General features: G+C 39.4%; 1 protein-coding gene across 1 annotated transcript in view; it reads right to left on the bottom strand.

Annotated features, from left to right (window-relative positions):
* Positions 1 to 27,304, bottom strand: part of mybpc2a (myosin binding protein Ca) — a 67,038-nt gene that overhangs the window by 17,758 nt on the left and 21,976 nt on the right. The window contains exons 4-14 of the mRNA XM_042504655.1: positions 19,602 to 19,685; positions 19,311 to 19,459; positions 17,572 to 17,689; positions 17,288 to 17,336; positions 11,952 to 12,008; positions 11,682 to 11,854; positions 11,281 to 11,413; positions 8,112 to 8,236; positions 4,355 to 4,460; positions 2,426 to 2,595; positions 159 to 324 (exon numbers count right to left, since the gene is read on the bottom strand). Of these exons, the coding sequence (XP_042360589.1) occupies positions 159 to 324; positions 2,426 to 2,595; positions 4,355 to 4,460; positions 8,112 to 8,236; positions 11,281 to 11,413; positions 11,682 to 11,854; positions 11,952 to 12,008; positions 17,288 to 17,336; positions 17,572 to 17,689; positions 19,311 to 19,459; positions 19,602 to 19,685 (1,330 nt within the window). The remainder of the gene's footprint in view (positions 1 to 158; positions 325 to 2,425; positions 2,596 to 4,354; positions 4,461 to 8,111; positions 8,237 to 11,280; positions 11,414 to 11,681; positions 11,855 to 11,951; positions 12,009 to 17,287; positions 17,337 to 17,571; positions 17,690 to 19,310; positions 19,460 to 19,601; positions 19,686 to 27,304) is intronic.

Here is a 27,304-nt window from a genome sequence, read left to right as displayed (position 1 = left end):
TATTGCAATAGCTGTATGATTTTGTGTGTCTGTGCGTGTGTGTGTCTGTGCGTGTGTGTGTGTCTGTGTGTGTATAACGACACATGATGGTTCAGAGAGCTCCAAACAGCAGCTTTTTTGACATTCAGACGTGGATCCACAGCAGTTGGATATAATACCTTCCAATGTGCGTCATTTTGATGCGATCACTGGGCTGCACCTCCACGCCGTCCTTGAACCATTTCCCCGTCACTTTTTCATCAGACACTTCACACTTGAACACAGCCTGCTCGGCAGCCTTCACTGTCAGGTCAGCTATGCTCTGCAGGACCTGCAGCTCTTTATCTGAAGCAAAGACAACAACTTGGATCAGTAGATATTACAGCATACAGACGTTTGTTGATGCTGACAATTGATCCTTTTCTAACCAGCATCAGTTAACAAATGTGTAACTATAGGTTGGGAATGCCCTGCATTAATGATACGAGTCTTAATATTACTTGACAAAATCAAGTAACAGTAGAGGAGCTGCACTGTACTTATACAGCAAAAACCTTGAGTATGACACAGTTATTACTGAAGAACAAAAAATAGCTTTTTTAAAAAAAAAAGGAATAGTTTGGCATTTTAGGAAATCTTCTTTCTTGTCGAGACCATTCCTCATTTCCACTGCTTGGTTTGCCTCAACTCAACTCTGTTCAACAATAGACTGCACAAAATAATGGACAGAGCAACCATGACATCACACTTTGGTTCACTGACTCTTGTTTTGAACCTCAAGTTTTATCAATTTGGCCGACACCATCTTGTCTTTTTTAAGCCAGAAGTGACCATATGTGAATTAGGGGCTGGAGGTGAGGAGGAGAGAGGGGTTGATCAGACTCATAAACTGTGCTGACGCCTCACAGACAGCCTGTCACTCAAAGTGACCAAGCCCTAAAACACGCGTACCTTTGGGCTTCAATAAAATAGAAATGGGTGAGTTTAAAAAAATCACCCATGTACAGTTGTCATGATATTGATATTAGCTATATTTTTGTGGGCTTTCAATTTATTGAAATCTAGGTTAAGTGACTGAAAAAACTGTGGTTGCTACTGACGGCAGCTTGATTATTAAAAATGGCAGATTGCAGAATGTCCCGTGTCCCAATAGAGGCGGTTCTCTCTGATCAGTTGTCTGCTGTGTTTTAACTGAACATCTATCAGCTCAGCTAACTTGGAACCTCAACTGAGGTGGTACCAAAAAGTACAGGGTATTATCCACAACTATTTTTAGTGGAAGACCAAAAAAACAGCCGCAAGCGGGGTAAGTTGAGCCATCCTATAATTAATATAGCTGTCATGTCTATACAATAAATATCTAGCTGGAGACAGTTAGCTTAGCTTGGCAAAAAGAGTGGAAACGGTAGCTAGCCTGGCCCTGTTCAAGGATTCAAAAGTAACACAAGCAGCATTTTTAAAACTCACTCTTTAAAATGTTATATTCTTTTTGTTTAATTACAAAAACTGAAGTGTAAAATGAACATATGTTGGAATATGTCTTGGCCAGGACAGTCCTGAAGTCGGGACAGCTGTTTCCCCTTGCTTCCAGTCTTCGTACTAAGCTGAGCTAACTGGGCATTGTCTGTAGTTTTATATTAACAGTACAGACGTGGAAGTGGTGTCAATCTTCTTTTACAGGTTTTGGTAAGAAACCAATATAGCCTCTCGCCCAATATGTCTCACTGTTTCTTTTAAATTTCTTTTATGTCATATTGAAGACAGCAACCTGAAAAGGGATGATTGCTTCCTTCTCGTGGTAGCAAGTAGCAAGTCATCACTAATACATTTTGGGAACATAGAAAGAAAACAAAGGTCTTGTACTTTCACTCTAAGCTATGTTTTTGAGACCCCTGTAGATGTCAACTATAACATCACACAATGTGAGGATGTCTATTTAGAAATTTAGTTTGCAACACTGCTCATGTTTATCACCTGGTGCACTTTTACTGTGACTACAGTGTCCACTGAGGAGGAGGGACACATGTTTTCTCACACACACTAATCAATTTAGAAGACTTGTCAAGGCTTGCAAGTGTGCAGCGGCTGAGACAGCCTGATGTCTGAGGGGTAAGACAGGACCACACCATCAATTTTGGGAGGTGTAAAATAAGATTAGCATGACGAATAGTGTGATGAACTACTGATATAAGGGATTAATGATGTAATATTAATTATGACATGAGTAATGGCTAATTTATGCTTGCCATGGTTGTCGGGATGGAAAACATCAACATCTGCTGAAGTGTAAATTTCTTTAATTTCCTAATTTAACAGCCATGTCTAAAATACTTGTTAATAAACTTATTACACCAGCTGATCAAGGTACTGCCTGTGTTTCTGTTAGATTCAACTGTAGATGTACAAGAGTAAGGTACTATATTGACTTTAAGAGAGAAAACGGTACCTTCAACCTCCAGTTCTGCTTTCGACTCTCCGCCGTTGGTGAACACGTAATACATTCCAATATCCTCCTTAGTAGCTTCATTTATGATCAAAATGTGCCTCTTTCCGTCCTTTTTAAACCTGTACTTTGAACCTGCCGTGTCTCTGTTCAGCTCAACTCCATCTTTCATCCTGAGGAGAAAAACACACACACGCAAGCTTCAGTGACACTTTAACACACAGAGAAGGGAGGAAGAGCTGATTGACATGTCTGCAATGTTCTACGTGGCTAGAGTCTTCAGGGATCACAAGGCTTTGGCACATTTTTAAAACGGTTCAGAAGGTGAACATTTCCTCAGATATATTTCAGGGTGTAAGGCGCTACATTCACAGTGACTTAAGAACGAGGGAGTATTATAAAAAGTTCACAATTCTTTTATAGGAAAACACTTTTTTATACCATATTGAATTGTGTTAATTTGTAAAGTTTTGTGAATCGAATCGCCAAATCCTGCTCAGAACAAGACTGCTTATTCAATAAAGGCAGTTTTCTAGTAAAAACCCTGTCTCGCTTTTCAGACAAAGTTTTAAAGAGACTGTACTGTATGTAATAAACTAGGGGGATTTACTGGCATCAAACACTGAACATTACAGGTTGCAACCAGCCGAAACTTCTCCTGGTTAGAATTTCTTCAGTGTTCATTGTTCAGGAGGTTTTACAGAGGGCCAACTATCTGCAGAGGTCTCTTCCTCTCCTAAACAAACAGACCAGATGATTAAACTGGCAAAAAATGCTGAATAAATGTGTTTCACAATATAAAGATCAGTGTTTTTCTAGTTCTTATGTCCCAGAGGGGCTGCTAACTATGCTGGCAGACATTAAAGGCCCTGACACACCAAGCAGACAGGCGGCCTGTGGGCAATGTTGGGCTGTCAGTGAGCATCCATGGCCCTGGACGCTGCAGTGTGACACGTACCGCTGGCCCTAATTGACACTAGCTGGTTTTTTTTTTGCCCTTCGGTGAATGAAATCTTTCTGATTGGCACTTCAGCTCAGCATGGCTCCAAGCTCAAAGGGCTCAGCTCCAAAAGAAAAGGAAGTGAGGAATGTAAACAAAACACTGAAGTCAAGAGCGAGTGAGGTCGAAACAAACTCGTCATATAAGGAGACTGTTTTCTTTATCAGAAATGTTTCTTGATGGTTTGTGTGATTGTTCTCTGGCACACAGTAAATATGCTTTGCTCTTTCAACATTGGATTGTGTTGTTAATGTGCTAACTGGCTAACTAGCATCAAGACGGTCTGTCAGTTTCTCTTTTTGAATGACGATTACAAACTTCTGCTGTCTGCTGGCATGGAGTGGTATTTCCTCTCATGCGGGCACAGAACATACATGCTGGTTGGCTGTCAGTTTGGTGTTTTTCTGTGCAACTTTTTGGCCAAGACACAGTGATGTGAGGCAATGCAACAAACGGTTTTCGTTAGCACTAGTTCTCTTATGCTGGTTTGGTGAGTTTGGGCCTTAAAACGTGAATGAGCCTAGTTCGAGCCAGTGTTAGCTTTGCCGTTCTAGGCTACTGTAGAAACATGGTGGTGCAACAAAGCGATCTACAGGCTGCTCCCTATGTAGATATAGTCAGATCATTTTAAGGTAAGGAAACAATTTTTATTTTAAGGTGATTATACACTTAGGAAAACATACTCACTATACTCAATTTTTGCCAATATATCATCTTAAATCCAACAAACTCGACCTTTAATTATTACTAACAATAGGGAACATGCAATACAGTCTTTGCCCATTACAGTGTGAACTTTGCCAACATTTACTTTGTTTAAATTGATTATTCTTTCTCATTTATAAAATGATATTTGTAATCTGAATAATAATCTGACCCCACAGATTATTAATTGACAATGCATTTCCTAATTAATTGATACACTGTCTCACCATTTGACGCTGGCTCCTTCCTCCGACACTTCCACCTCAAACTCCACCTTCTCTCCCACCACAGTGTGAACGTCATCCAGCAGCTTGGTGATGGTGATTGGAGGCTCTAAACACAAACATAAAGCCAAACTTTAAAACGCCAGAGTGATACTGAGTCATTAAGAGACTGTGACTATATCACTAGAGTGATGCTGAAAAGGAACATAAGAGGAGGATAAAAGGAAGTGCAGTGGATGAACAGAGCTGGAAGGTAATAGTACTTGAGTAAAGTGAGTAAGTCCTTTTTTCAACAGGTCATGACTTAACAAATATGGTGACTAAACCCTGGCACATGCAAAGTTTGATTTCCACTCTCAAGTATAGGCTGCTTTTACAGTCCACATCAAGCATGATGAGGAGGAACTTTACCTTGCTTAAACTGGATATGACATCATAGTTTATTGTGGGATTGTATCATGACAATATCAGTATGTTATGTTGTGGTTGTAGATCATTCTGTTTAATTGGTGACTCTGAGTAATCTGCAATTAAAAACAATTAAAAAACAAAATGAGATATTAAAGTGTCTGTTTTACAAGCAAAACAAGAGTTTGGTCAGACGTAAATGGAGACTGGAATTCATTGAAAATCAACATCAATCAGAATTTATCAGAGAATCATCAATCAAAATATTAATTTTCTGTGATATTGATTTCAAACATGTCGTTTGGATCTACCAGCTTCATTTTACTTGATAGCATTTCTTGACACACTATTTTTGTACTCTTACTGCCTCTGTGGACGGGTGATGGGTGGCCTGTGTATTCGTGTGCTCATTAATAGAAAAGACTAATACACAGTGCATGTGCGTGCCCAGTTTTAGCACAATATATTCCTGAAATCCTTCTGAGTGCCACCAACCACACCCGTCCTGTAGAGGTGGAAGGTACCTCAAGTCTCCTGAGGTGGTGGGAGTCACATTGTGTAACCACATGGTACAATGCTTGATGCTCTGCTAGCCTCAGCTATTTGTCATCGTCAGCATCCAGCCCCCTCCGGACGTCTCACTTCTCTTCAACCAGAGCTGGAGAGCACAGAAACTCTTTGAACCACAGTCACAGCACCGCACAAACATGTGTGATGTGACTGCAGGCCTGATGAAATGAGCTTGATGTTTTTTAGCGTAATTTGCGGTTCCTCTAAGCAAAAAGTTAAAGAAAAACTTTCGTCTCCGGAACACATGGAGGGGACAAGACTAGAAAAAACACAAATGTATGGACTGCATAAATAATCCAGCAATGAAATCTCTCTTATTGTAATTATTTTTTTAATCTTCATTTATTTATTTATTTTTTACTATTCAGTCAGTCAGTCATTTTCTGTAACCGCTTGTCCTCGTAAGGGTCGTGGTGGGGGGGGCTGGAGCCAATCCCAGCAGTCATTGGGCAGAAGGCGGGGTACACCCTGGACAGGTCGCCAGACTATCGCAGGGCCGACACATATAGACAGACAACCATACACGCTCACAGTCACACCTAAGGGCAATTTAGAGTCACCAATCAACCTGACCTGCATGTCTTTGGACTGTGGGAGGAAGCCAGAGACCCTGGAGAGAACCCACGCAGACACGGAGAGAACATGCAAACTCCGCACAGAAGAGCCCCCGCCTGGACCGAACCCCGTTCCAACCAGGATTCATACCAGGGACCCCCTTGCTGTGAGGCAACAGTGCTAACCACAAAGCCACCGTGCTGCCCTTTTTACTATTCATATTCATTAATTTATTAATTTATTCATTGTTGATAGTTTATAGTCTTTCTTACTTAATATTTTGTTTCACAATTACTAACTCTTTCTATAGAGGTAATTACATTAAACAGAGACACTACTGATTCATGTATGCCTTAAAAATTTTAGTACAGCAAAAGAAAAGAAAAGAAAAGAAAAAATTATCTTGGCTTTCTTTTAGAACGCACCTTCTTGAGTCACCATGAAGAATAAGTAATTAACTACTTATTACATAGGAAAAGTAACTACTTAACGTGACAAAATCCAGTAACTACAGTAAGAATATCATTTTTACCTGAATCTACATGGTTTTGCTGCTAGAGCTTTGTGACTGTTCAGTTTGATGCCATTCACTTCACACCACAACACAGCAAAAGCCGAAGCTTTTGCCTATGTACTTTATGTCATTTTTAAAGTACTGTCGCTGTTAGTTTTGACTAGTTGTCATCTACGGAACTCCCTACTGCCTTCAATTATATCAAGATGAATCAACAACAAAAGACACTGATGCAGATGTTTGCAAACAGCAACATGAATCATATTTTTATGGACACAAAGTGTTTGTATCCATGAAGACCCCTGCACATACACACTGACACTGTAGGTGAAATGGGAGCGGTGTGGGATGAACAGTTTAGCTTCTTGTATGGCCCCTGATCACATAAAAGCAGTATGAGCACACAAAGTAAAGCATGGGATTAATGTAGAAGCACCAGACCCAATTACATCTTTTAAAACCTCTCAAACTCACAGAAAGTATGTAGAAGAGTCCATTGAGGTATAAGCACCAGAGTTAGACTGTATAATATAATATAATATAACAATATTTGTAAACTGTGAAATCCCAAGTAGTGGCAGTAGCACAGTGTTTGTCATTCGTATTATGCCAAATGACTGTTTAAGAATAGTATAGTATGTTTTATTTTACTAGATTCTAATTATTGCATCAATATGTTCATCACTTTAATGTTGCAGCTGGTAAAGGTGGAACTGATATTAATTGCTTTATATACTGCTGGGTAGTTTAATCTATGATAATAATCTAAATCTGTAATGTAACTAGTGCTTCAAAATAAATGTAATGGAGAAAAAAACATAATATTTGCCTCTGAAATTTAATGGATTGAAAGTACATGCAATATTCATTTCAAGTACAACTACCTCTGAGCGAAGCCAGTACTTGTAAACATTGGGGGTTCAGTCTAAACTGGGAGGTGGGTGACTATGAGCATGCTCCTTGCCTTTTTTTTCATTTCCCATAGGCATAATTTTTAAGCAACTTCAGACAATAGACGCCACAAGATCCTAAGTACCATGATAGTTGTGAAGGAAAAAAATAATCCTGTTGCTCCTCTATCCTTTTGTGAATCAAATTGTTCTCAAACTGTCTTCATCATTCTGAAACCATTAAACCTCATATAGAGGATGATTAATTTTTATTCCTACCACCTAAAATGAGGCAAAAATTGTCTTATGTTATTATTTTTTTAGTTACATAACTAGGCTAGGAATTTGGCGCAAACAGCTTACTTATAGACAAATAATGGGACTTAATTATATGAAGGTATTTTAAAAGCCTGAGAGATTTGGAGCTTTTGAAATAAACATTCAGGGCTGGAGCCTCAGAACCACCACCTCAGCTCTGCCACTGAATCAAAGTGACCCTCAAAAACTCACATATCAGTCAAACTCTAATAAATATGACAGCCCATTAATATGTACAGCACGGCAGCAGTGATACATGACAATAAACAAAACATGAGAATTTCACTCGACACGTACCCATTAAAAATGAGTGAGCCGACAACAGAGAGCCGCATGCTACTGTGAGGCATAAAAGCATTGAAATAAACAGAAGACAAACACAGACACAAGAAGGGAACAGAGCTGTCAAGCCTCTCAACGTTCAAATGACAGCATTTGCTAAACCGAGCAGAAAAAGCTCTCCCTGCTGAAAGAAGGATTCCTCCAAAGACAGTGACTCATATACCTTTGACAAAAACCTCAGTGAAGCACTTCTCCTCCCCGACCACGCACTCGTACGCTGCGTCATCAGACAGGTTGCACTTGTTGATAGTGAGTGTCCGCTTGTTGCCCACGCTCTCGAACACATACCTGGACGCACAGGGATGATGGGGGAAGATTATATGAGGAGGATAGAGAACAAACGCGGAGAGAAAGAGACAGACAAAGAAAGAGAGAGAGGGAATAATGAATAACTGCTTTCAGCAAATCCGGCCACGATTAGGTGAAGACAACAGAGTGACTCACAGTTATACACAGACACATTCTTCTACAGACCTTCAGAGCACAAGTATGTCCCCCCACCACCACACACACACACACATTTAGGCTGCTGTACCAACACGGTGACAAACATCACAGGACTACAGTAATGCCGCGGTCTCATCATCACACACAGTGAAAGGTACTGGTGGGATGTATCCCCATGGTTACAAGTGTTCACATCATCAGACAACTCAAGGTGGCAACTTTCATTCACAGTAAGTCTAATTTTAATAGCAACACATGAGATATGTAAAGCAGTAAAACATAGTGCATATGACATAAAATAGCATTATAGGAACAGATTATCCAAAAACAATACAATACATATACGGTATTCACCTCCCTATAGTTTCTCTATTGCCCCAGATAAAGTTTCAAATCACTGGTAATAAGGAGATAATAAGAAAAGGTTATTGAATGTCCAAAAACCATTTCTTGGTCAACATTATTATGCAACATTATCCAAGTGTCTTTTATCCTTTTGTGGGCTGAGGAAATTCCATATGTGCATGCACACATGGAAGAATAATCTTCCATGCATTGCTTGGCAAAACTTTAGTGAGTTTGGATTTCCTTGAGCACACGAATGGATACAAAACACTGTTATAATGCTGCAGGAGTTTTTTTGTTTACTTTATAACCTTTATTGCTGATATGCATTCATTTTTCAGGCACTTTGGTCTCTTAAACTCCACTTAATTTTGCTGGGACCATATCCTAGCTGGCAAGGGACATCAACATCTCATCAGAGACGTTGGACTCTTAGGTCGGACAGATGTAAAATCTTTGGTGGGAATGAAAATCTTGTTGACGATTTTTTAAATGTCCTAAGATGTTAGAATTTTATGTTGCGTGGACATAACATTGTGTCATTTTGTAGACATTGGGCTTTGTTTTTCATACCTCACGACTAAATGTTATTTTACATCACAATGACATTAGCATGGGATGTTTGAAGACAATGGATTTTAGTTACTTAACAAAATAACTTAAAACCAACATATATTAGTAAGTACTACATAATTAAGGTCTAGGCCTTAGACCTTGTCACATAAAGATGTTTGCTTTTTTAGATAAATTATATACAACATGTCTGTATGCCACATTCATAAGCAGTTGAACTTTTTATCTTGGTTGAAATTGAACAAAGGCAACCTGGATTGTATCAGGCTGACAAAAAAATCCTAATGGTATGGCTCTAACTCCGTAACTAACCTCAAAAATCTTAGATCTTAATGGTCACAGTGCACAGCCTGGAAGAACCTCCTGGGAGGCTCTGTTCAGGGCAAAAAAAAAAGTCCTCTCTCCCACAGTAACTGTCTTCATCAAAACAGGAAGAGGACAGCCTTAATTTCAATGAACAGTATTAAGCTTCTCAAAATGGCAGATGGTGGAGTCATTGAAAAAATACCACTCGCTGTAACAGCTGTAGCCTCTTCAATAAAACACCAAAAGAAGCCTTTGAAGGAGGAGGGGGAAAGAGCAAAGATGAGAGCGAGAGACACTGAAGAGAGCTCAGCAGGCTAAAGAGCCTCAAAACTAACATTTATATCTACTGTTAGTCACAAAGTCTGTTTGTTTCTAAAGATTTCTGAATTAAAACAATTGTTGTGACTCATTTCAGAGAATCAATGTGCAGTGTCATGGTGTAATAAGTTTCCAGAGCAGTTACAAAACTATATTATCAAGTCTTGCTAAACGGAGACCATCTATTATGCTTGTTAGTCAAGCCATTTTCAAGTTGCTCTTAAAGGTATACTATGCAAGAATTGTCAGTTACTGTTTGTAAGCAGTATCACCAGTGAAAGTGAAAGTGAAAGCCAACAAAAAATTCACTCTTGTTTGGTGTTTCACCTCACTATATTTGCATTTTTCAGCGCTGTGTCTGCCATTTTCCTCTTGGTTGTGTGCTGCTAATGGGATGGCACCTGATCGCTACCTTTTCAAAGAGCCCTAAACTCACCTAGACACTGTACCCGGGAACATCCTGAATGTAGCAAACAAGAAGAAAATAAGAAAATACAGGAAGAGGGCAGTGTGTCTGCAGAAAAATACACCACCACACTTCTGGTGGGTCATTAGTGATGATTGAGTGGGATTATGTATGTGTTAGGTTACACATGGTTTTTCATGAAAATCCTGAATAGTATACCTATACTGATGCTTTGGAAAGTTATTTCCTGTTAGGGGCTCACAGAGACCAAAAAACAGATCTAAAAGGAGAGTAAATATTGGACTTCAGGTGGCCAGAAACCATAGACTGTATAAAAATGGACAAAGCCACCATGATATCATCCACTGGTTTGTGGACTCCTGTTCTGAAGCCTTGAGTTTAGCATGTCGGCCATGGCCATCTTGGATTTTTGGCGCTAAAAGTGACCATATTTGGACGACAGGGTGGGACTGAGGAGGAGCAAGGGGTGGATCTGACTGCGAACCGCCAACCACCTTACCACCTACCATGCTGATCATAACAACTTTAAAAGGCTGCAATGTCCCCTAGAGGCAAAACATCAGTTCATTTAGGTTTAAATTGACATTAAGGCTTACAGAGAGGTAGGTTTGGGAGCATGCTGATTTTGGTTACTTAACTTGTCCTCTACCTGCCTAAATTACTGTCCATGTTTTTGTAGCATTTAAACTATAGGTAACAATTTGCATGGCGTCGTGGAGCAGCTAAGGCCCCACTGCTTAAGTCATATGATTTTAAATGTCATTGTTTAAATGTTTTTTACTACATGTATGGTCACTTTGTAAAAACTGTAGTAATGTAGTATTACTGCACTAGAATACTCCCTCAACATCACATTGGAACAGACACAAACTGCTTAATGCACTATCTGTGCATTAAATGGTGGCAATTTGCTTACTTGGCTGATGGTTTGATTTCCTGTCCGTTTTTGAGCCACTTGATTGGAGCATTGGGGTCGGTCAATTCCACTGTGAGCTGGATCTTCTTACCCTTGTCCACTGAGTAGGCTGGATCCAGCTTTCTCAGGAAAGCTGAGAAGAAAGTATCCAGTTAGTGTAGTTCAACCACTACTTTAACAGCCAAATAATCTATAAGTGCCAACCCGCAGTGAGCATATGCTAACACACATTCCACCTGTTGTCCCTGCAATATAACTTCCCCCCTGAGGCCTTTAAATGCTGGAAGTATTTACAGCCTACTGCATTAAAGAGCTCTGGTTTCCCACCTGCTGCCTCACTCTTAGTGCACAGTCTGCACTTGCTTCATAACACCTCTCCTGTCTCTTCCCTCGCTCCTCACCGTCACTCTTCTTGGGCTCCACCTTCTTCATCTTCTTCAGCCTCTTCAGCATGCCCCTCAGATCTGTGATGCCATACTCGAAGGCAATCTTCTCGTAGTCACATGGCTTGGCATTTTTCAAGATTTCCCATACATCTACTTCTTCCACTACAGTCTCCTTTTGTTTCTTCTCCCTTAGCATGCGTGATTGACATAAAACCAAGAGATAGCCACATTTAACAGATCCCAAATTAATGCTAGTTTGTTGGTGGCTGATATAGATAATCCTACCTTTTCTTGAGCAGGGCACTGAAGTCCAGATCACCAGCATCCTCACCTGCATCTCCACTAGTATCAAAAGAAACGAGATTTAGGAGCATTAATCTTGGTGTCTTTACTGTACAAATATGTACTCTTGACAACAGTGGTAAAATCTGAAAAGAAAAAAAATGTATATTCATGTTAGAATATCCTCTTTTATTCTACATTACACAGAGCTATAAATACATGCAGAAATTACAAGACAATTATAAACCCAACAAAGACAACATGAACAAATACAAAAGCGCACAGTGGAGTTCTAATGAATTAGTGGCAGTAGTTAAAGCGTACCATTTTTTTTCATCCTGTGTTTGATGCAAAAATAGGATGAGTGAGAACATAGAGCAGAGTGTTTGATGAGGACTACAAGCTACCATCATGCCCTAAATTCAAGTGACAGAGAGAAATAGACCCTTTGCACAGCAGACATTTTGACATGTGATTGCAGGAAAAGCACAGGTTTGTTTAATTACATTAATGATAGCTGCATTCCACCTAAAGGATGCTTAGAGGAGACCTTGATATTGTCCGTGCTGGCCCATTGTAATAGCTTACCTGAAAATCCAAAGAAACTATAACAAGTCAAAATGTCTGCTGTGGAAAAGGTCCATTAGCCACAACAGACAAGCACAAGGAAGCAGCAGACATGACAAAAATGAGCAAAAGCAAAACACACACTGTTCAAACACAAACGTTATATACTGTATATCAGAGGTGGAACCAAAACAGTGTTTTTAATGTCTCAAGTCTTTGCACTTAGTTCCTATGTCAATTCCCAAGTCAAGACTGACAAGTCCTGAGTCAAGTACAAAGACCTAAACCCTAAGTCCTAAACAAGTCATAATGTGCTCCTTACCAAATGTAATGCCATTTAACAACAGAGTACAGAGCAACAGAATATTAAAATTGCACATATCATGGTTACCTTTTATATTGTATTCATTTGTTGAAACAAGTTTTCTCTAGAAAGTTACCTAGCTGTTAAGCTAACGTTAGCTGAGCATTAGCTTGCTAACTATGTAGATATTAACATTAGCTTACCATTCTTTGTGCAACTCCAAATGTCAAACAGAGCTGGGAGTAACTGTGTCTGTAATATTCCACCCACATGTTTTTCACACAAAAACAAAAAAATACAACGTATGTACAATGTACAAAATTATCTTTGGTATAATTTTTTAAAACTGACACAACAACTGTTACAAACACTAGTTCTCCATAGCTAGTTTTCATAGCAGGAAAAGCACAGGTGAAATATTAATGATGGCTCAGTTCAATTAAGTTTCCCACTGAGTTATTCCAGTAAGCCATGCACAATACCAGGGCCTCCTCTAAGTGGAATGCAGCTATCGTTAATGTTATTGAATACACCTGTGCTTTTCCTGCTATGAAAAGTCGATATGGCGAACTAGTGTTAGGTCAAAATTGGTGGATATAGGTAATTAATTGTTGACGTGCTGGGAGTTAATGTAACTTGATTCAGTAAATAATAATAATAATAATAATAATAATAATAATAATAATCATAATCATAATAATAATAATGTCTGTTTTTATAGCACTTATCAAAACTAACATAACAAAGTGCTTTACACATAAAATCACAATAAAACACACACAGGGAGAATTTTAAAAAGCGAAAATACAACACAAAAGAAAAATATAATAACAATTGTTGAATTTAACATCAAACAGAGCAGTGTAAGATCTAAATGCAATGTCAGCAGTAAGGTATAGTATAATAATAGTAATAACAATACATAAATAAATGATGGTAAATTAATTAATTTGTGCCAAACGTATTAAATAACAATATTTGGGCTTTGGAAAAAGTATCAAATAGCCTATTTTCAAATCACAAGGCTCAAGTCACGGGTCCCTGGTGTTAATTTTTGTTCAGTCGAGTCTAAAATCATCACATTTGAGATTCGAGTTTGACTTGAGTCCAAGTCATGTGCCTCTGAAGCAAAGCTGAAATTTTGTTAGCCCAGATGTGATTTAAGGTGACCTTACATGAAAGTCAGAGATATATTCAAGACACTCGAGATTCAACAAAAAAGGCATTTTCACGCAGAAGCATATGTGGAGACTTTCACAGAGGGGGAAATGATGGCTGTGTTTCGCTGCATAAACCCTCTATTACCCCTCACATGCACATTTCCCAGTGATGAGAAGAATTCACGTGGTCTCGAGTCATCAGTCACCCTCTTGTGCTCAACAAGGTGACAAGTGCTGTGTGTGGCACACGCCAATAAATGTCTACAGGCTCGAGTGGTTGTTGTTTTCCACTGTGAACAGTTTTGGCAGCTCCTTTACAGCGTGGATTGTGTTTTCCTGGCATTGTTGAGGTTCAATGAACCCCTCAGAGAGCAAGATAAATGCCAATAAATTCTAAACCATTCCGAGTGATCATGTTCGTCCTATGGATGAACGGTTCATCCAAGGATAACATCCATCCATGTTGTCCTTGCCAACCTGTAAGCAAGTCAATTCTCCCAGGGTGATAATGACCTCGTTCCCAGGGCATACGTGTACATCAAATGGTCGAGTGAGCATGAAAACAATGTTAGCTGTGTGCAGCAGCTACAACTATTGCTAGATTTTAACCTTTGAGAGTCTTGAGTACTGCATCAGATGAAACCATCAAACACAAAATTATTGATAAGGGTGCTGCAGGATGTTTTTACACTTAGTTTGTTAAAGGTCTTTTTTTTCAGAAGTGAATTGATGTAAAAAAATGATTTTCCAATGCCGTTGTGGTATAGTAAATTGGACTCGAGTTCACACAAAAATGGGTATCAGGGGAATACTATAATGAGCTCTCTTTCATGGTGCGAGCATGTGCATTGAGAGCAAAGCACAAAATGCTCTTCTCTCTCACATTAGCCTGTGTTATTAGAAACACTTCATGTGAAAAATGCAACTTTTTCACAGCAGCTGCAGCAGGAGCTTGACGCTTACCATGAAAACAAACACTGAGATGCAAACCTTGTTTTCCTCAAAGAGTCAGTGACACAAACTGATACTGGCAAAGAGTGGTAGACAAGTACAATATTCAGAATAACTTCCATGTGTGTTAATGAAACCCTAAAGTCTACATAGTTATGTAATTCATCAACTGACAATTGAGAACATGTGCTCACCATAAACTGTATAACAAGCCTTTAAAAAAAAAAAAGAGAAGAAAAAAAGCCTAATTAATGTAGCCATGGTGATGCCACCCAATGATTTAGGGACTCCCATTTTAAAGTCTCAACTTTGGCATTTTGGCCGTCGCGATCTTTGATTTTTGGAAGTAACCATATTACGAAATGAGGGTAATAACCCTAAAGCTAGCTTGGTAAGCACGGTGCTTGTACAGCTACGGTTAACCATGATGATGGCACTGCTTATTTTTGCTGAAAAAAAAGTAAAGAACTATTCAAATAAAAATGTATTTATTGGAAAAAAATGATCAGACTCCTTAGAGGGTCTTTCAGTAGACTCATATGCTAAATAAGATTTTTCTACATGACCAAATTTTTAAAATTAAGTTTCATGAACTGAAAACACAATAAAATAGGTTAAATCTTGGAATCTGGGAAGAGAGATTTGAATTCAGACGATATATGGTTAGGGGTTTTGGGGTTTTTTTTTTTAACAGTTTGATAAGTAAAAGAGATGTAAGAATATTTCCTTTCAGCCTGCGTGCCCTCCCTCCAAAGCTTTGTTCAACTTGTGTGGTAACAGGATACTTCACTCTTCATTTGGTTGTTAATGCAAAACTTGATTTGCTGTTGGTTTGCTTATACCAAAGTTTTTATGCAAGTTAGCTTATTACAACTGTTTTAATGGCAACATTACAGACGAGAATGGCCGCTCTAACCAACATGTTGTGCTGATTCGAATGGGAATATCCGTTCTACACTTAATCTGTTTCTATGATCATTGCACACCCTGAAACAAAGTGAAATTTAGTAACGTTTGAATGTGATTGATTTGCTATTTGTGGTGTGTTTTAGCTGCACAAAGCCCACCACAATACTCCATATTTTGGCATTGATCTGTGTGTAGCACTGTCATGGCATACAGAATAAATACTGTAAGTTTGCACACATGCTTGTTCACTTCTGGAATATACATACTGTGGCATGCATGATTATGATGATTGTGTGAGATACTCTCGTGGACTGCAGTGATAGCCTACAGTATGTATTCCACAGTATATTTTCTGTGTCCCTTTGAAGGCTTTTCAGCAGGCCAACCAATCAGTGAAGCGACAACATGAAGAAGAGAAAATAGCCTGATATGCTCAGGGCATATGATGGAGAGCGAGGGCTATTTCAGACATGAAGCGCACATTAAAAAAAATCTCCAGAGACATAAGGAGTGAACAGGAGTGAGTATCCTGAAGAATGCAGGAGAAGGAGTCAGACCTCATGTATTTGCTACTGTAACACATGTTTAGAGAAACACACAGATGAGTGTCCAATGAGACAAAATTCTCCATACTTACCTTTTGGAGGTTGAGCTGCCTGACCTCCACATAATAAGGTATTTAACACACTCATCTATTATATCTCCGGCAACATATTTGAGTTTTAACCAACTTTTCACTTTTCATTTGTCACACTAACCTCCCCCTTCGCCCTCTCTCTCCTTCAGATCAGCATTCTGCAAATATGCACGCTGACGTGCTGTCTAAACCACAATATGATGCTGTCTTTTCTTGTGTTGTGTTTCTCATCTTAGGTGTGTCTTTCTGCCAGCACCCTAACGAGGGAGGGAAATTATATTTTTGAACACAGATTACAAATATAGGAACTCAAGGTGTTTGTGCAAAGGTGTCGGCTGATGTATGATCACGCAGGATGCATTTAGCATGCGGGCTGAGAACAGCTGAAATTTAAAAAAAAAACTCATTAAAAAGCAACACAGTCACAGGATACACACATAGAAACACTTCACACAAGTGGAGACCGAAATAGACAGTGAGAGGAAGGAGACACATCCAAAAAAAAGGAAAAGTCCCTTCTGAGACTGTCACAGAGACATGTGACGAAATACATAAGATGCTTAACCATGAGGGACTCCAGGTGAAGCAAAACACCAAGGCGGCAGACGCATCGAGACGTGACAGAAAGCGGGAGAAGGCAGACAGACTGATTCATACAAAGCCGGCTACAACTAAGGGATAGACAGACACACAGGCAGAGGCACTCGTTGAGACTGACAGATGCCCAGAGGCAGCGATCTACAGAGGAGCATATGGGAGACAGTGTGACGGGTGACATGTTGAGTAGACCCTTGCCGACACTGACACTCACGATCGCTTAAACGCCTCCAAGATGTTGTCCTGCTGCTCCTCTTGTACAGCTGAAAGCAGACAGAAGGAGAAAGACTGGTGAGATCCCGGCTAGGTTAATTCATTACACAGTGGGCTCGAGCAGCAAAGGAATAATGGACTGATGACCTCGCTAGACCACTAAATGATAGGATCTAATGTGTATCGCACTCACTGAGTTATTGGCTGACAAAGCCAGTTACATAGTAATGGTGGACACGCTGAATGGAAGATGACAATAATGAGATTGTCTGTCTCCAGACCTACCCTGCACGGAGACTTCGAATGTGCAGCTGTCGCACTTGTCTTTGGAGGTGACCTCGCAGCGGTAGCCACCTGCGTCTCCATCCACTACTTTGATGATGCTCATCTCGTAAGTGTAGATCTGAAACAGAGAGAGAGTAAGAGAGAGGGGGATGATGTGCTAGGACAATTAAACGAACACCCACACACACACACACGTGCATGCACCCATATGGAGTGCGTGCTCACAAACATGCAAGTATACAGTCGACAGAGTTTGACAGATATTGGCTTGCTAATAAAAACCATCAGGCAGATATTGGCTTTTAGTATTTAGCTGGTTGGTCAATGGAGTTTTTTTGACTACAGACTTCTCATTTCCTCCAGTTTTTTAGGGCACTTTTTTTTTTGCAATTCAGCAATATTAAATTCTACAGTTTTATTTTGGCATTTAGTTTAAAACTGTTTGTGCATCTAATTTACACAACATGAGTATCTGTGTCCCAGAAATGGGAAATCCATTGAATGAGGATGTTGTGATGTAAAATAAATGATGATAATAGTATGCAAATACACTCCTGCAGTCCCAGAAATTCAGTGACAGTTAAGAGGCACTGTGAGACACATGTACAAAAAACACTTTGAGAATATCTGTTGAGATTTCAATATTGAAGCTGCAGCTATGACATAAAAACAGCTGTTGTGAGATGGTAGGGGAGAGTTGATCATCTAGAAAATGTTTTTATAGCTATATATGTACATAAGCAGATATGAAAATACACATAACAGCTACTTAAAATGACACAAACCATCTTTGGGAAAAATACATTTGACATGCGCTTTGAGTTTTTAGCTTGGCCCATGGACTGTAGAGTAAGATGGACTATGCATCTCCACTTATTCCCACTGTAAAAAATGAAGCCATCTCCCTGATACTGCTGCTGCCATCCAGTGCTGGTGATGTCATTTAGAGCCAGGGTCTGCACAGCGGGGCTTGTCACGGTATCGAGCGCCTGAGCCTTTCACCTGTCCGGCCAACCTCGAGCAACACCACTCATCTCGAGCACAACAACTTTCAGTCCTGTCATCAAACCCCCTTTTAATAGCATCAGATACCTCATTAAAACCAAACTGTTCAGAAAAACAAGCACTTCAGGGTGGTATGAACTACCTTAGATGACAGAAATCATCTTTGGGAAAAACTTATTTGATATGTACTGTGATTGTTTGGCCCGTGCCCCTATGCTAACATGGAGGGGGAAAGATATTTTGGTTTCATTTTTGGGGAGCTGTCATGTCATACATTTTTATTTTCAAGTCTTCAGGCTGTACCCCAGCAAGCTGGTGCTTACACTCATCATGAACATGCTATACACACTGTGACAATCATATCATCCTGATGCTTTGCAGGTAATATTTACCATCTTCACTATCCTCTTGTTCGCAAGCATGCCAACATTAGCTAATTAGCACTAAACACAAAGTACAGCTGAGGCTGATGAGAATGTTGTTAGTTTGCAGGTACTTAGTCAAAAACCAAAATATTTGTCAAGTTCAAATTTTGACCAGATGATGGCGCTAGGTTTTATCCTCTGGGAACCATGAATACCTCTACAAAAATTTGATATATCATCCAATAGCCACATGGTTGAGATATCTCAGTCCGGAGAAGAGAAGCTGACCACCAACCAACCAACATTACCATCCTTAGAGTCGCACTGTTATCATGGTTAACAATCCATGTACAAAGGTTACATACATACCTTGGTGTTCCTGTCATAGACTTCTTTGAACTGCAGGTGCTTCCCAGCCTTGCTGCCCAGGTCCAGCCACTTCCCCTTCAGCCATTTCATGGCCGGCTTCCTCGTCAGGTTTGAGGAGTCAACTTTAGCCACAAACGTGATGTCCTTGCCTGCCAGGAACAAGAATGAGACACCGTAATTAATTCAAATAGATTAGCTGTCTGCACTCCAACAGGAATTTGGCACTAAGTGGGCCACTCCTTTCATTCTGGATATAATTCAGGATTTTTATGGCGGATCATCTTGCCAGACCTTTAGTTACTGTGACACTCTCTGGCTTCTCCACGAACATGCCGCTCAACTGGGACAGCTGAGGACCCTCTCCTGGTGCGTGATCTGTGACAGGTGGCGAATAGAAGAATCACAAAGGACAAATTAAATCTGTAAATCCTGATCTGGGCATGACTCAGATAAAGACACAACAAACAGATTGTAGATTGTAGACAACAACAGGAGACAAGTCGACCAAGCAAACCACCCAATCAGCAGTCTTTTTAATTGTGGTGCTTTTACAGTGAAATGCCCGTTTACTGATCATCTGGGAGAAGTATAATTTGATGATAAAAAGTCTCAAACCACTAAGTTCCACCCGCTGAGCTCGGGGATCTATTCCTTTTGTACGGTTATTTAGCACTAAAACTGAACAACAGTCTCTCCATGAGGCAAATCTGTTGAGCGAATAATGCCTTTGCTGTTACACAGCATAAACCATTTGGGACCCTCTGATAAATGACAGGAGACCAAGGAGCCCCCTGGAACAGACTGGCCCCAGGGAATAAAGAAACTCCTCAGATCACCTCAGAAGACACCACATTAGGGTTGACTCTCTGCAATCTTCTGCCACCCTGACAGAACATACGCTGAGGCTGTACACTCTTATCTTTGCGATAAAAAACGAGCTGCTCTTTTATCCGTTCACTTGTTTCTTTTGCAAGTAAATTGATGTAACCTCTGTAAGGTGTTTGCTTGTCAGTTGTTACGCTTTACAGAGAGGCTAATGTATTCATTTCTCTTACCATCAGGAGGCAACTCTGCATGAAACGGGGGGAAAAGAAAGAGAGAGCGGGAAACATGTCAGTCTGTACAGTATCTGTGCTGTGCTGTTAAACACAAGCGTTAATTGGCCCAATGATAATCTTGACTTCAGTTGAGGAACAATCACACGTTAAATCGGCGTGCTCTCACACTCCAATAAACACATATATCTTTCCCTGACTCTCACTAACAAATCCTGTTTTTCTTTAACAACACAAACCTGTTAATGAGTTATGTCTTCGGTGATCAAGTTGGAAAATAACTTTAATTGTGCTGAGGTCAGTAAATAATCTGCTTAAACTCTTGTTTCTCTCACATCCAGTCGGACATACTGTAAGTCTTACAGAAAAAGGAGCTTTATGGACAAGCAGCAGGTAAAGATACCATCGGACCACCAATCAAGTAGAGTGAGTAGGGCCCTGAGTGGACATCCATTGGACGAGAGCAGTTGCTGAGAGAATGGATCCAGGGTCACGTGTCAAATAAGGTCATGCGCCACCATAAATTCAGAGAGTCACACCGGCAGCGCCTCTTCCTCTCTGTCTCTCTCTCTCTCTCTGCTTTTATGGGCTCAGTTAATTTGATCTTTTAATCAAAAGTGCCCCTGAGGACAGATCCAAGTTCAGATGTTCAGGATGATTTAAAATGTTTCAGTTAGAATGCTAAGTGGGTAAAGCTGATCCTGGAATGGCACCCAGGGGACACTTTTGGATGTTTACACTCGTACACTGTTACACTGGACAGTTGCTGTGTTTGGTACGAGGGTCACACATTAAAATTAATTCTGGATGCTGTTCTAGGGTTCTGGGAATGGACATTCAGTATTTTTGACTATAGCCTGCAGGTACTCACTGACTAAAAAACAAACAAACCCTGCAGCTTCATAGTCTGGTAATGACAACAGTTTATAACAACAGACATTAAAGTATTCACTAACGCTTCATTTTGCGCATACGGTATTTCCTCATAACTCATCTAGAAACATTTTTGGAAAGAACAATGTAATTTGGTACACATTTTAGAGAAAATGGAGACAGAAGTCATCAGCTTGTTTGAGTGTAAGACTGTCCTCCAAAAAATGTAATTGTTACAGCGGCAAAGTCCTCATTGGGAGAAGGGTGGGGTGAATTGATGGGTCAGCAAAGTGGCTGACGTTAAAGGAATTCTTTAAGGTGTAGTTTAATTCCTCACATATGTTTGATTGCATACTTGCCTGTCGACATAATGCACATTGTTCGGCTTCACCTGCTGAAGCATATTTTACTATAATTAGTCCCAAATTACATTGTTCTTTCTAGAAACCTTCCTAGAGAATTATAAGGAATGATTAGGAATTTATGGACCTGTAGAGTAAAAGCGTATCTAATATTCTATGCCAGACTGGGTATTACTACTCTAAAATAGTAACATATCTATCCATTCCATCCATAAATTACACTGCTATACATAGAATGTATAGCAGTGTAATTTCACAGTTATTACTTATTCACTACATCATCAGAGCACCACCGCACAGAACACACAGTGTCTCAAACTCCTTCGATCTCATGTTGTACGTACAGGAAACTCATCGGAATTATGAGCATCATCACACTGCACTGTAAAATAATCCAGTAGTAGTATATTGTAGTATATCTACATATCACACAAACACACATGATATATGCCCAGCATGTGTATGGATATATCACTTTTTCTTAACCAGATCTCGTCAGTTCATTTCACACTCACATTTCAACACTCTCTTGGATGCTTTGGTGGAAGCAATATAACCACTTTAATCACTTTGGGTTTTTTTATCTCTGTCATAAACTTCTCTGTTATCTGTTATATTTGTATTTTATTTACTTATTTTACCGTCAACTTGTTTCATCTGACAGTTTATCTGACGAATTAGCTGTGACTTGAGCTGCTTTCAAGTTGTGTCTTTGCATCGTTTTCATCCTTTTCTTTTACAGCCCTTTATCTTTCTACTGTGATGCACTTTGTCACTTTTGTTTGCTACATATATATATTATTGTAATTGTGATTATACTCAATGTCCAGAAATCTTTGAGGCTATATCTCTGCAAAAAAAGATCATGGTAATATGCAATAATGATCCCCTCTGCTGAGTGACAGCGTTTGATGTTAAGCAACAATGATAGCTGTCATCAGATCAGTCCCAGGCTTCTTCGGAGGAATGCTTTCAGTCTGTCACACTAAGTAACAGATTTCCATGTCCACTAACACCCACAGTGGTTGACACAAAGCAAGCAGAAAAACAGAGAGCACAAGCAGGCTGGGAAGTAGTGTGCTGTGTCTTTTCCTTACCGTCCCTAGGCTCATTGTTCGCTGAGTGAAAAAAAGCAGTTGGCACATGGAAATTAGTCATGGGGACAATGTAGGGTTAAAAGTCCTAAGACTGCAGAAATGTGTGTGTGAGTTTTGGTTTTTCTGTTACATACCCACTCTGTGAAGACAATTTTAACTTGAGAGGAGAAAGTCCAGTTGAGCAGTGTAGAACCATGTATCAAGATTTAAGACTCCTTAAGAGTACCTCCTGCTTTTCTTTTGTATGTACCAATATTGCCATTATACCAGAATTGTAGCGTGTGTGTGTGTGTGTGTGTGTGTGTGTGTGTGTGTGTGTGTGTGCGTGTGTGCGTGTGTGTGTGTGTGTGTGCGTGCGTGTGTGATTATGAATGAAAAAGATGTTCATCAAAGATTGGCTTCAAGACGATGCATAAGCCTATTCACTGAGACAACTACATTATCTTTATACGGAAACTGAGAAAACACATGCGCGTGTGTGTGTGCACGCGCGCACACACATACATACATACATACATACATACACACACACACGCACACACGCACAAATGACAAAGCAGAGTGCTTACCTACAGCAGGCTGGGCATCTGTTAATGAAGAATAAGCACAGGTTAAGCAAAGGAGCTGGCCCAAATGAGTGGTAATGCAGATATAATGCAGTACGAGTGTTTCATACTTAAGCAGACTGAACATAAACACACACAAGTATGACAAAGTAAAGCTTAGCCATGGCTCTGTGACTTATATTGGTCATTTTAGAAATAAATCAATGTGTTTAATTTAACAGATGAGTGAAGCCACAATGAGCTCACACACACAAAACTATTTAGCCAGGACAGTGCCTACCCTCTACAGCAGGCTGCATCCTTGTCACAACAAAATAATGTAAAGGGGCACAGTAGCCATTTAAAACAATAATTGCCAGGAAAAACAACGTAATGAACCCCTGCAATTACTCAAAATATAGTGGTGTTCCTGTTACCAGTCTGCATTCAAACTGTGATAAAATATCTGAATAAGTTTTACTTTTTATTACTGTTTTTTTCATGCCAGGCAAAGTTACTGTTCTCTTGAGATATGAACAAAGTATAATTCTTAACCTTGTTTATGTTTGTGGAATTGTTTATATTTTGGATTTTGTGGATTCTGTTAAGTGGTATATTTATACTTGCACCTTTATTGATATCCTATATTTGACTCTTTATATTTGCACTCTTTCCTTCTAAGTACTGCAACAGCTGCACAACATTTCTCCCTCGGGAGAAATAAAGTTCTATCCTATCTTATCTTTAGACTGCTGCACTGACTGCAGTTGATTCCTTGACTCCAATACTTGTTCTGGGACCCCAAAATCAGACAGGATGCAAATTATTGCCACAGAAGTTTAGAAGATTACCAGTTGAAATTCCAGGATTTTATGTACTCACAGTTTCAGGTCAATGACTGTCTATAAAGATGGACGACTTAACAGCTCCCCAAAAGTGAAGCCAAAACATTGCAACTGCCCCTGGTAACTGGCTGTAGTATAGGTCATAAAAGATCAAAGTACATGTCATACACATTTTTCAAATAGGGTTTGTGTCATTTTAGGTAGTTAGTTATTTGATGGTATAAAAAGGGAGGCTTGACGTCATGATTAACAGCCGTGTCTGTCAATCACTGTGTTTGCAATCAATAACGCTGCTCATAATTGGGTTGGACAGGCGTATTTTTGGGCACTTTTTGCTGTAGCTCTACTTCATGATTGCTACCACACAGTCTGGCTAAAAAAACATAAGATAGCAGTGGCCATAAAACAGGATTTTTTTAGCTTCATTTTTGTACAGTGGGAGAAAGTGAAGACCAATTGTCCATATTTGATGGAGTTTGCGGTTCAGCGTGCCGAGATGCCATCAAAACATTTGAAAGAATTGCTATACTACATGCCTGTTGCATATTTAAAAACAAATGCATGAAATGTGGAAGGATTATTGAAATTGACATTGTTATTTTTTAAATGATATCCAGCTCTAAACACTATGTTTCTAACAATTACAAAGTCTCTGATCTATGTTATGCTTCACAAGCCATATCTTCTGGGCTTCAAATTATAAACATTGCTTCATTTCAACATGGCAGGAGCTGTGAAGAAGCTAAAGCAGGTTCAACAAAAGGTCGGGGAGCTAAGAGCAGACTAAGTTCTTGAATGTTATTTTAGCTTTTTTATTGATCTTTGATTAAAATAGATTATTTTGGTATATTGCTGTTCCCCTTCAAAGCCAGCGCCTGAGCAAAAATGAGCAGCAGCATTACTATAACTCACCACTCTGCCTCGTCATTGCACCTGCACAAACACACACATTTAATCACTCTCAGCGCGCCACTTAAAGTCTATGCAATAATTCATCTCGAGTGATGGTGAGCACGTACACGCTGAAACACACACACAGAGACGTGTAGAACTTTCTCACTTGTACTATGCAGTTGCTTCATATAATGAATTGACATTTAATCCAACGAGGGGAACTTAAACTGTAAACATTCACAAAGAGACTCTACACGTAATGCACAAAAAATATGTTTTACTCTCTCAAGGGATTCATTATGCATTACTGAATGTGTGCCACTAACAGAGGAAATCTTCATAAACATACATACACATGCACATTATTCAGTCTGATCAGCACACATACAGTACATACATCTCACATATGTAGCCTCTCCACCGTGGGCTGCTACACCCACACACAATTATTTCACACATTTAGCTGAATGCATTACCCTCAGCTATGGATTGAACTTGAAAGGTCAGGATTTTCAGGCATACGGGGAAGTGAAATGAGAGGAGCAATCTGCCATTCTGAATCTATCTCAGGCTTCTTTCTCACACATACAAAACAGTATCATCATGCGACACACAATAGGTCAAGAAGCACGGTGACGCTCAGTGACAAACTGATCATGAAGTCAGAAACACACACGAAAAATCCAAAGAACAGCAAATCTCTGGCAAATGTCACACAAAACTAGCTAGGATGTCCATGTCAGTTCTCCTGTATGTCAGGCACTGTGTTGACGATTGGATCACTACTTGGTCACTGTATCAGAGTATTTTAAGATGACACATGATTAAAAGGGACCTGCTTTTCCTTATTTTCTGTCGTATATGCATATAATTGCTGTATTCAATTCATGCTGTGTTTACAAAATGGGAGGCTGTGTACACGAAGACGTGAACTTGGGGCACTCGGGAAATTTCCACCTAAAAGGTCAAGAATACCACAAAAGGGGGGCATTCATATGAACACGTAAAAAATGACCCCGTTTGGATGCAGCAAATGTTGCAATGTCAGATGTTCTTATTGAACAAGGTCAAACTTTCAAATAAAGAAGTAAATATATGTAAAACTAATCCACAGATTAGAATCAAAGATTCTTCAGATTATCCTGAACACTCTGTTTCCAATGTTTTTTTCTACTTTTTAGGCAAGTTGACATTAGCTTGTGAAAGATTTCCTTCTATGGTCATCTGCTGCAGGCACATAACTGCAAGTCTTTACATTACGTAAGCCTAATACTGCTAAAGGGGCTACATGTTTAAATTGGGAAAACATATCAATTTCGTCAATTATTATGGTTCTCCCCGATTTCAAGTCCTTTTTTCATTGGAACATGTCCAGTTTTGAAGATTTTGGATTAGAAGCTTCAGTTAGTGATTTTTCACTGTAGAAAATACTCTATTACAGTCATTCTCCCTGCTGCACGTACTCTGCTACATGTAGCTACATGCTCACGTCCAGAAAACATGTGATCTTGGTTGTTTATGTAGTTAATTTCTCCCCAATTTCAGATCATTTATACTGCTGGAACATATCTGGTTGAAATAATTTTGGTTTAGAAGCTGTTATTGGTGACTTTTCAGAGTAGAAAATGCAGCTACACTCTATTCTAGAGTCTTCTCTTTCTCTTTGCTCTAAGTACACTACTACATGTAACTACATGCCAACGTCAGGGAAACATGTAATCTTGGTTGCTGCTGTTGTTAATTTTTTTCCCAGATTTCGTGTTAGTATTCTCCATTACAATTATAAAGTATTGTTTTACCATTAAAGCACGTAAACAGGTTGTAGTGGAAACCCATAATACAAGTATGAACACGAAAATGAGCATAATAGGTGCTTTCTAATTTAGTAATACCTTAATTTTAGCAGGGAATTTCCTGCAGAGATCTAATGTGGCACTAATTACAAATAAATTAGACAAAGCTCTCTCAGTTTAGTTAAATCTGTTCATTTTCAGTGAAATATAACAATTGCTGATGGTAAAAATTGGAAGATTTCTGAATCATGATTAAATATTTTACAAAAAGGTTCATCTTACAAAAAAGGTTATGAATTCAATCAGTTTTCCCTTTTCAATTTTAATTTTTGTCATAAAGATAAAAAAGAAACTGAAAAGTTGGTAAATAAATAGGCGGCTAAACAAAGCCCTTTCCCTCCAGTGTATGACACTATGGCTCATGAGAAATTGTTTTGTTATTACACTTTGCGGTAACCAAGAATTGGTTAAAGCCCTGAGCTGCAGTCAGCAGCCATAAGGTTTACATGAGGAATGCAAACACTGCTAAC

The sequence above is a fragment of the Plectropomus leopardus genome, chromosome 17 (assembly GCF_008729295.1).
Source record: "Plectropomus leopardus isolate mb chromosome 17, YSFRI_Pleo_2.0, whole genome shotgun sequence".
Taxonomy (NCBI): Eukaryota; Metazoa; Chordata; class Actinopteri; order Perciformes; family Serranidae; genus Plectropomus; species Plectropomus leopardus.
This window is presented reverse-complemented; position numbering and strand designations above follow the sequence as displayed.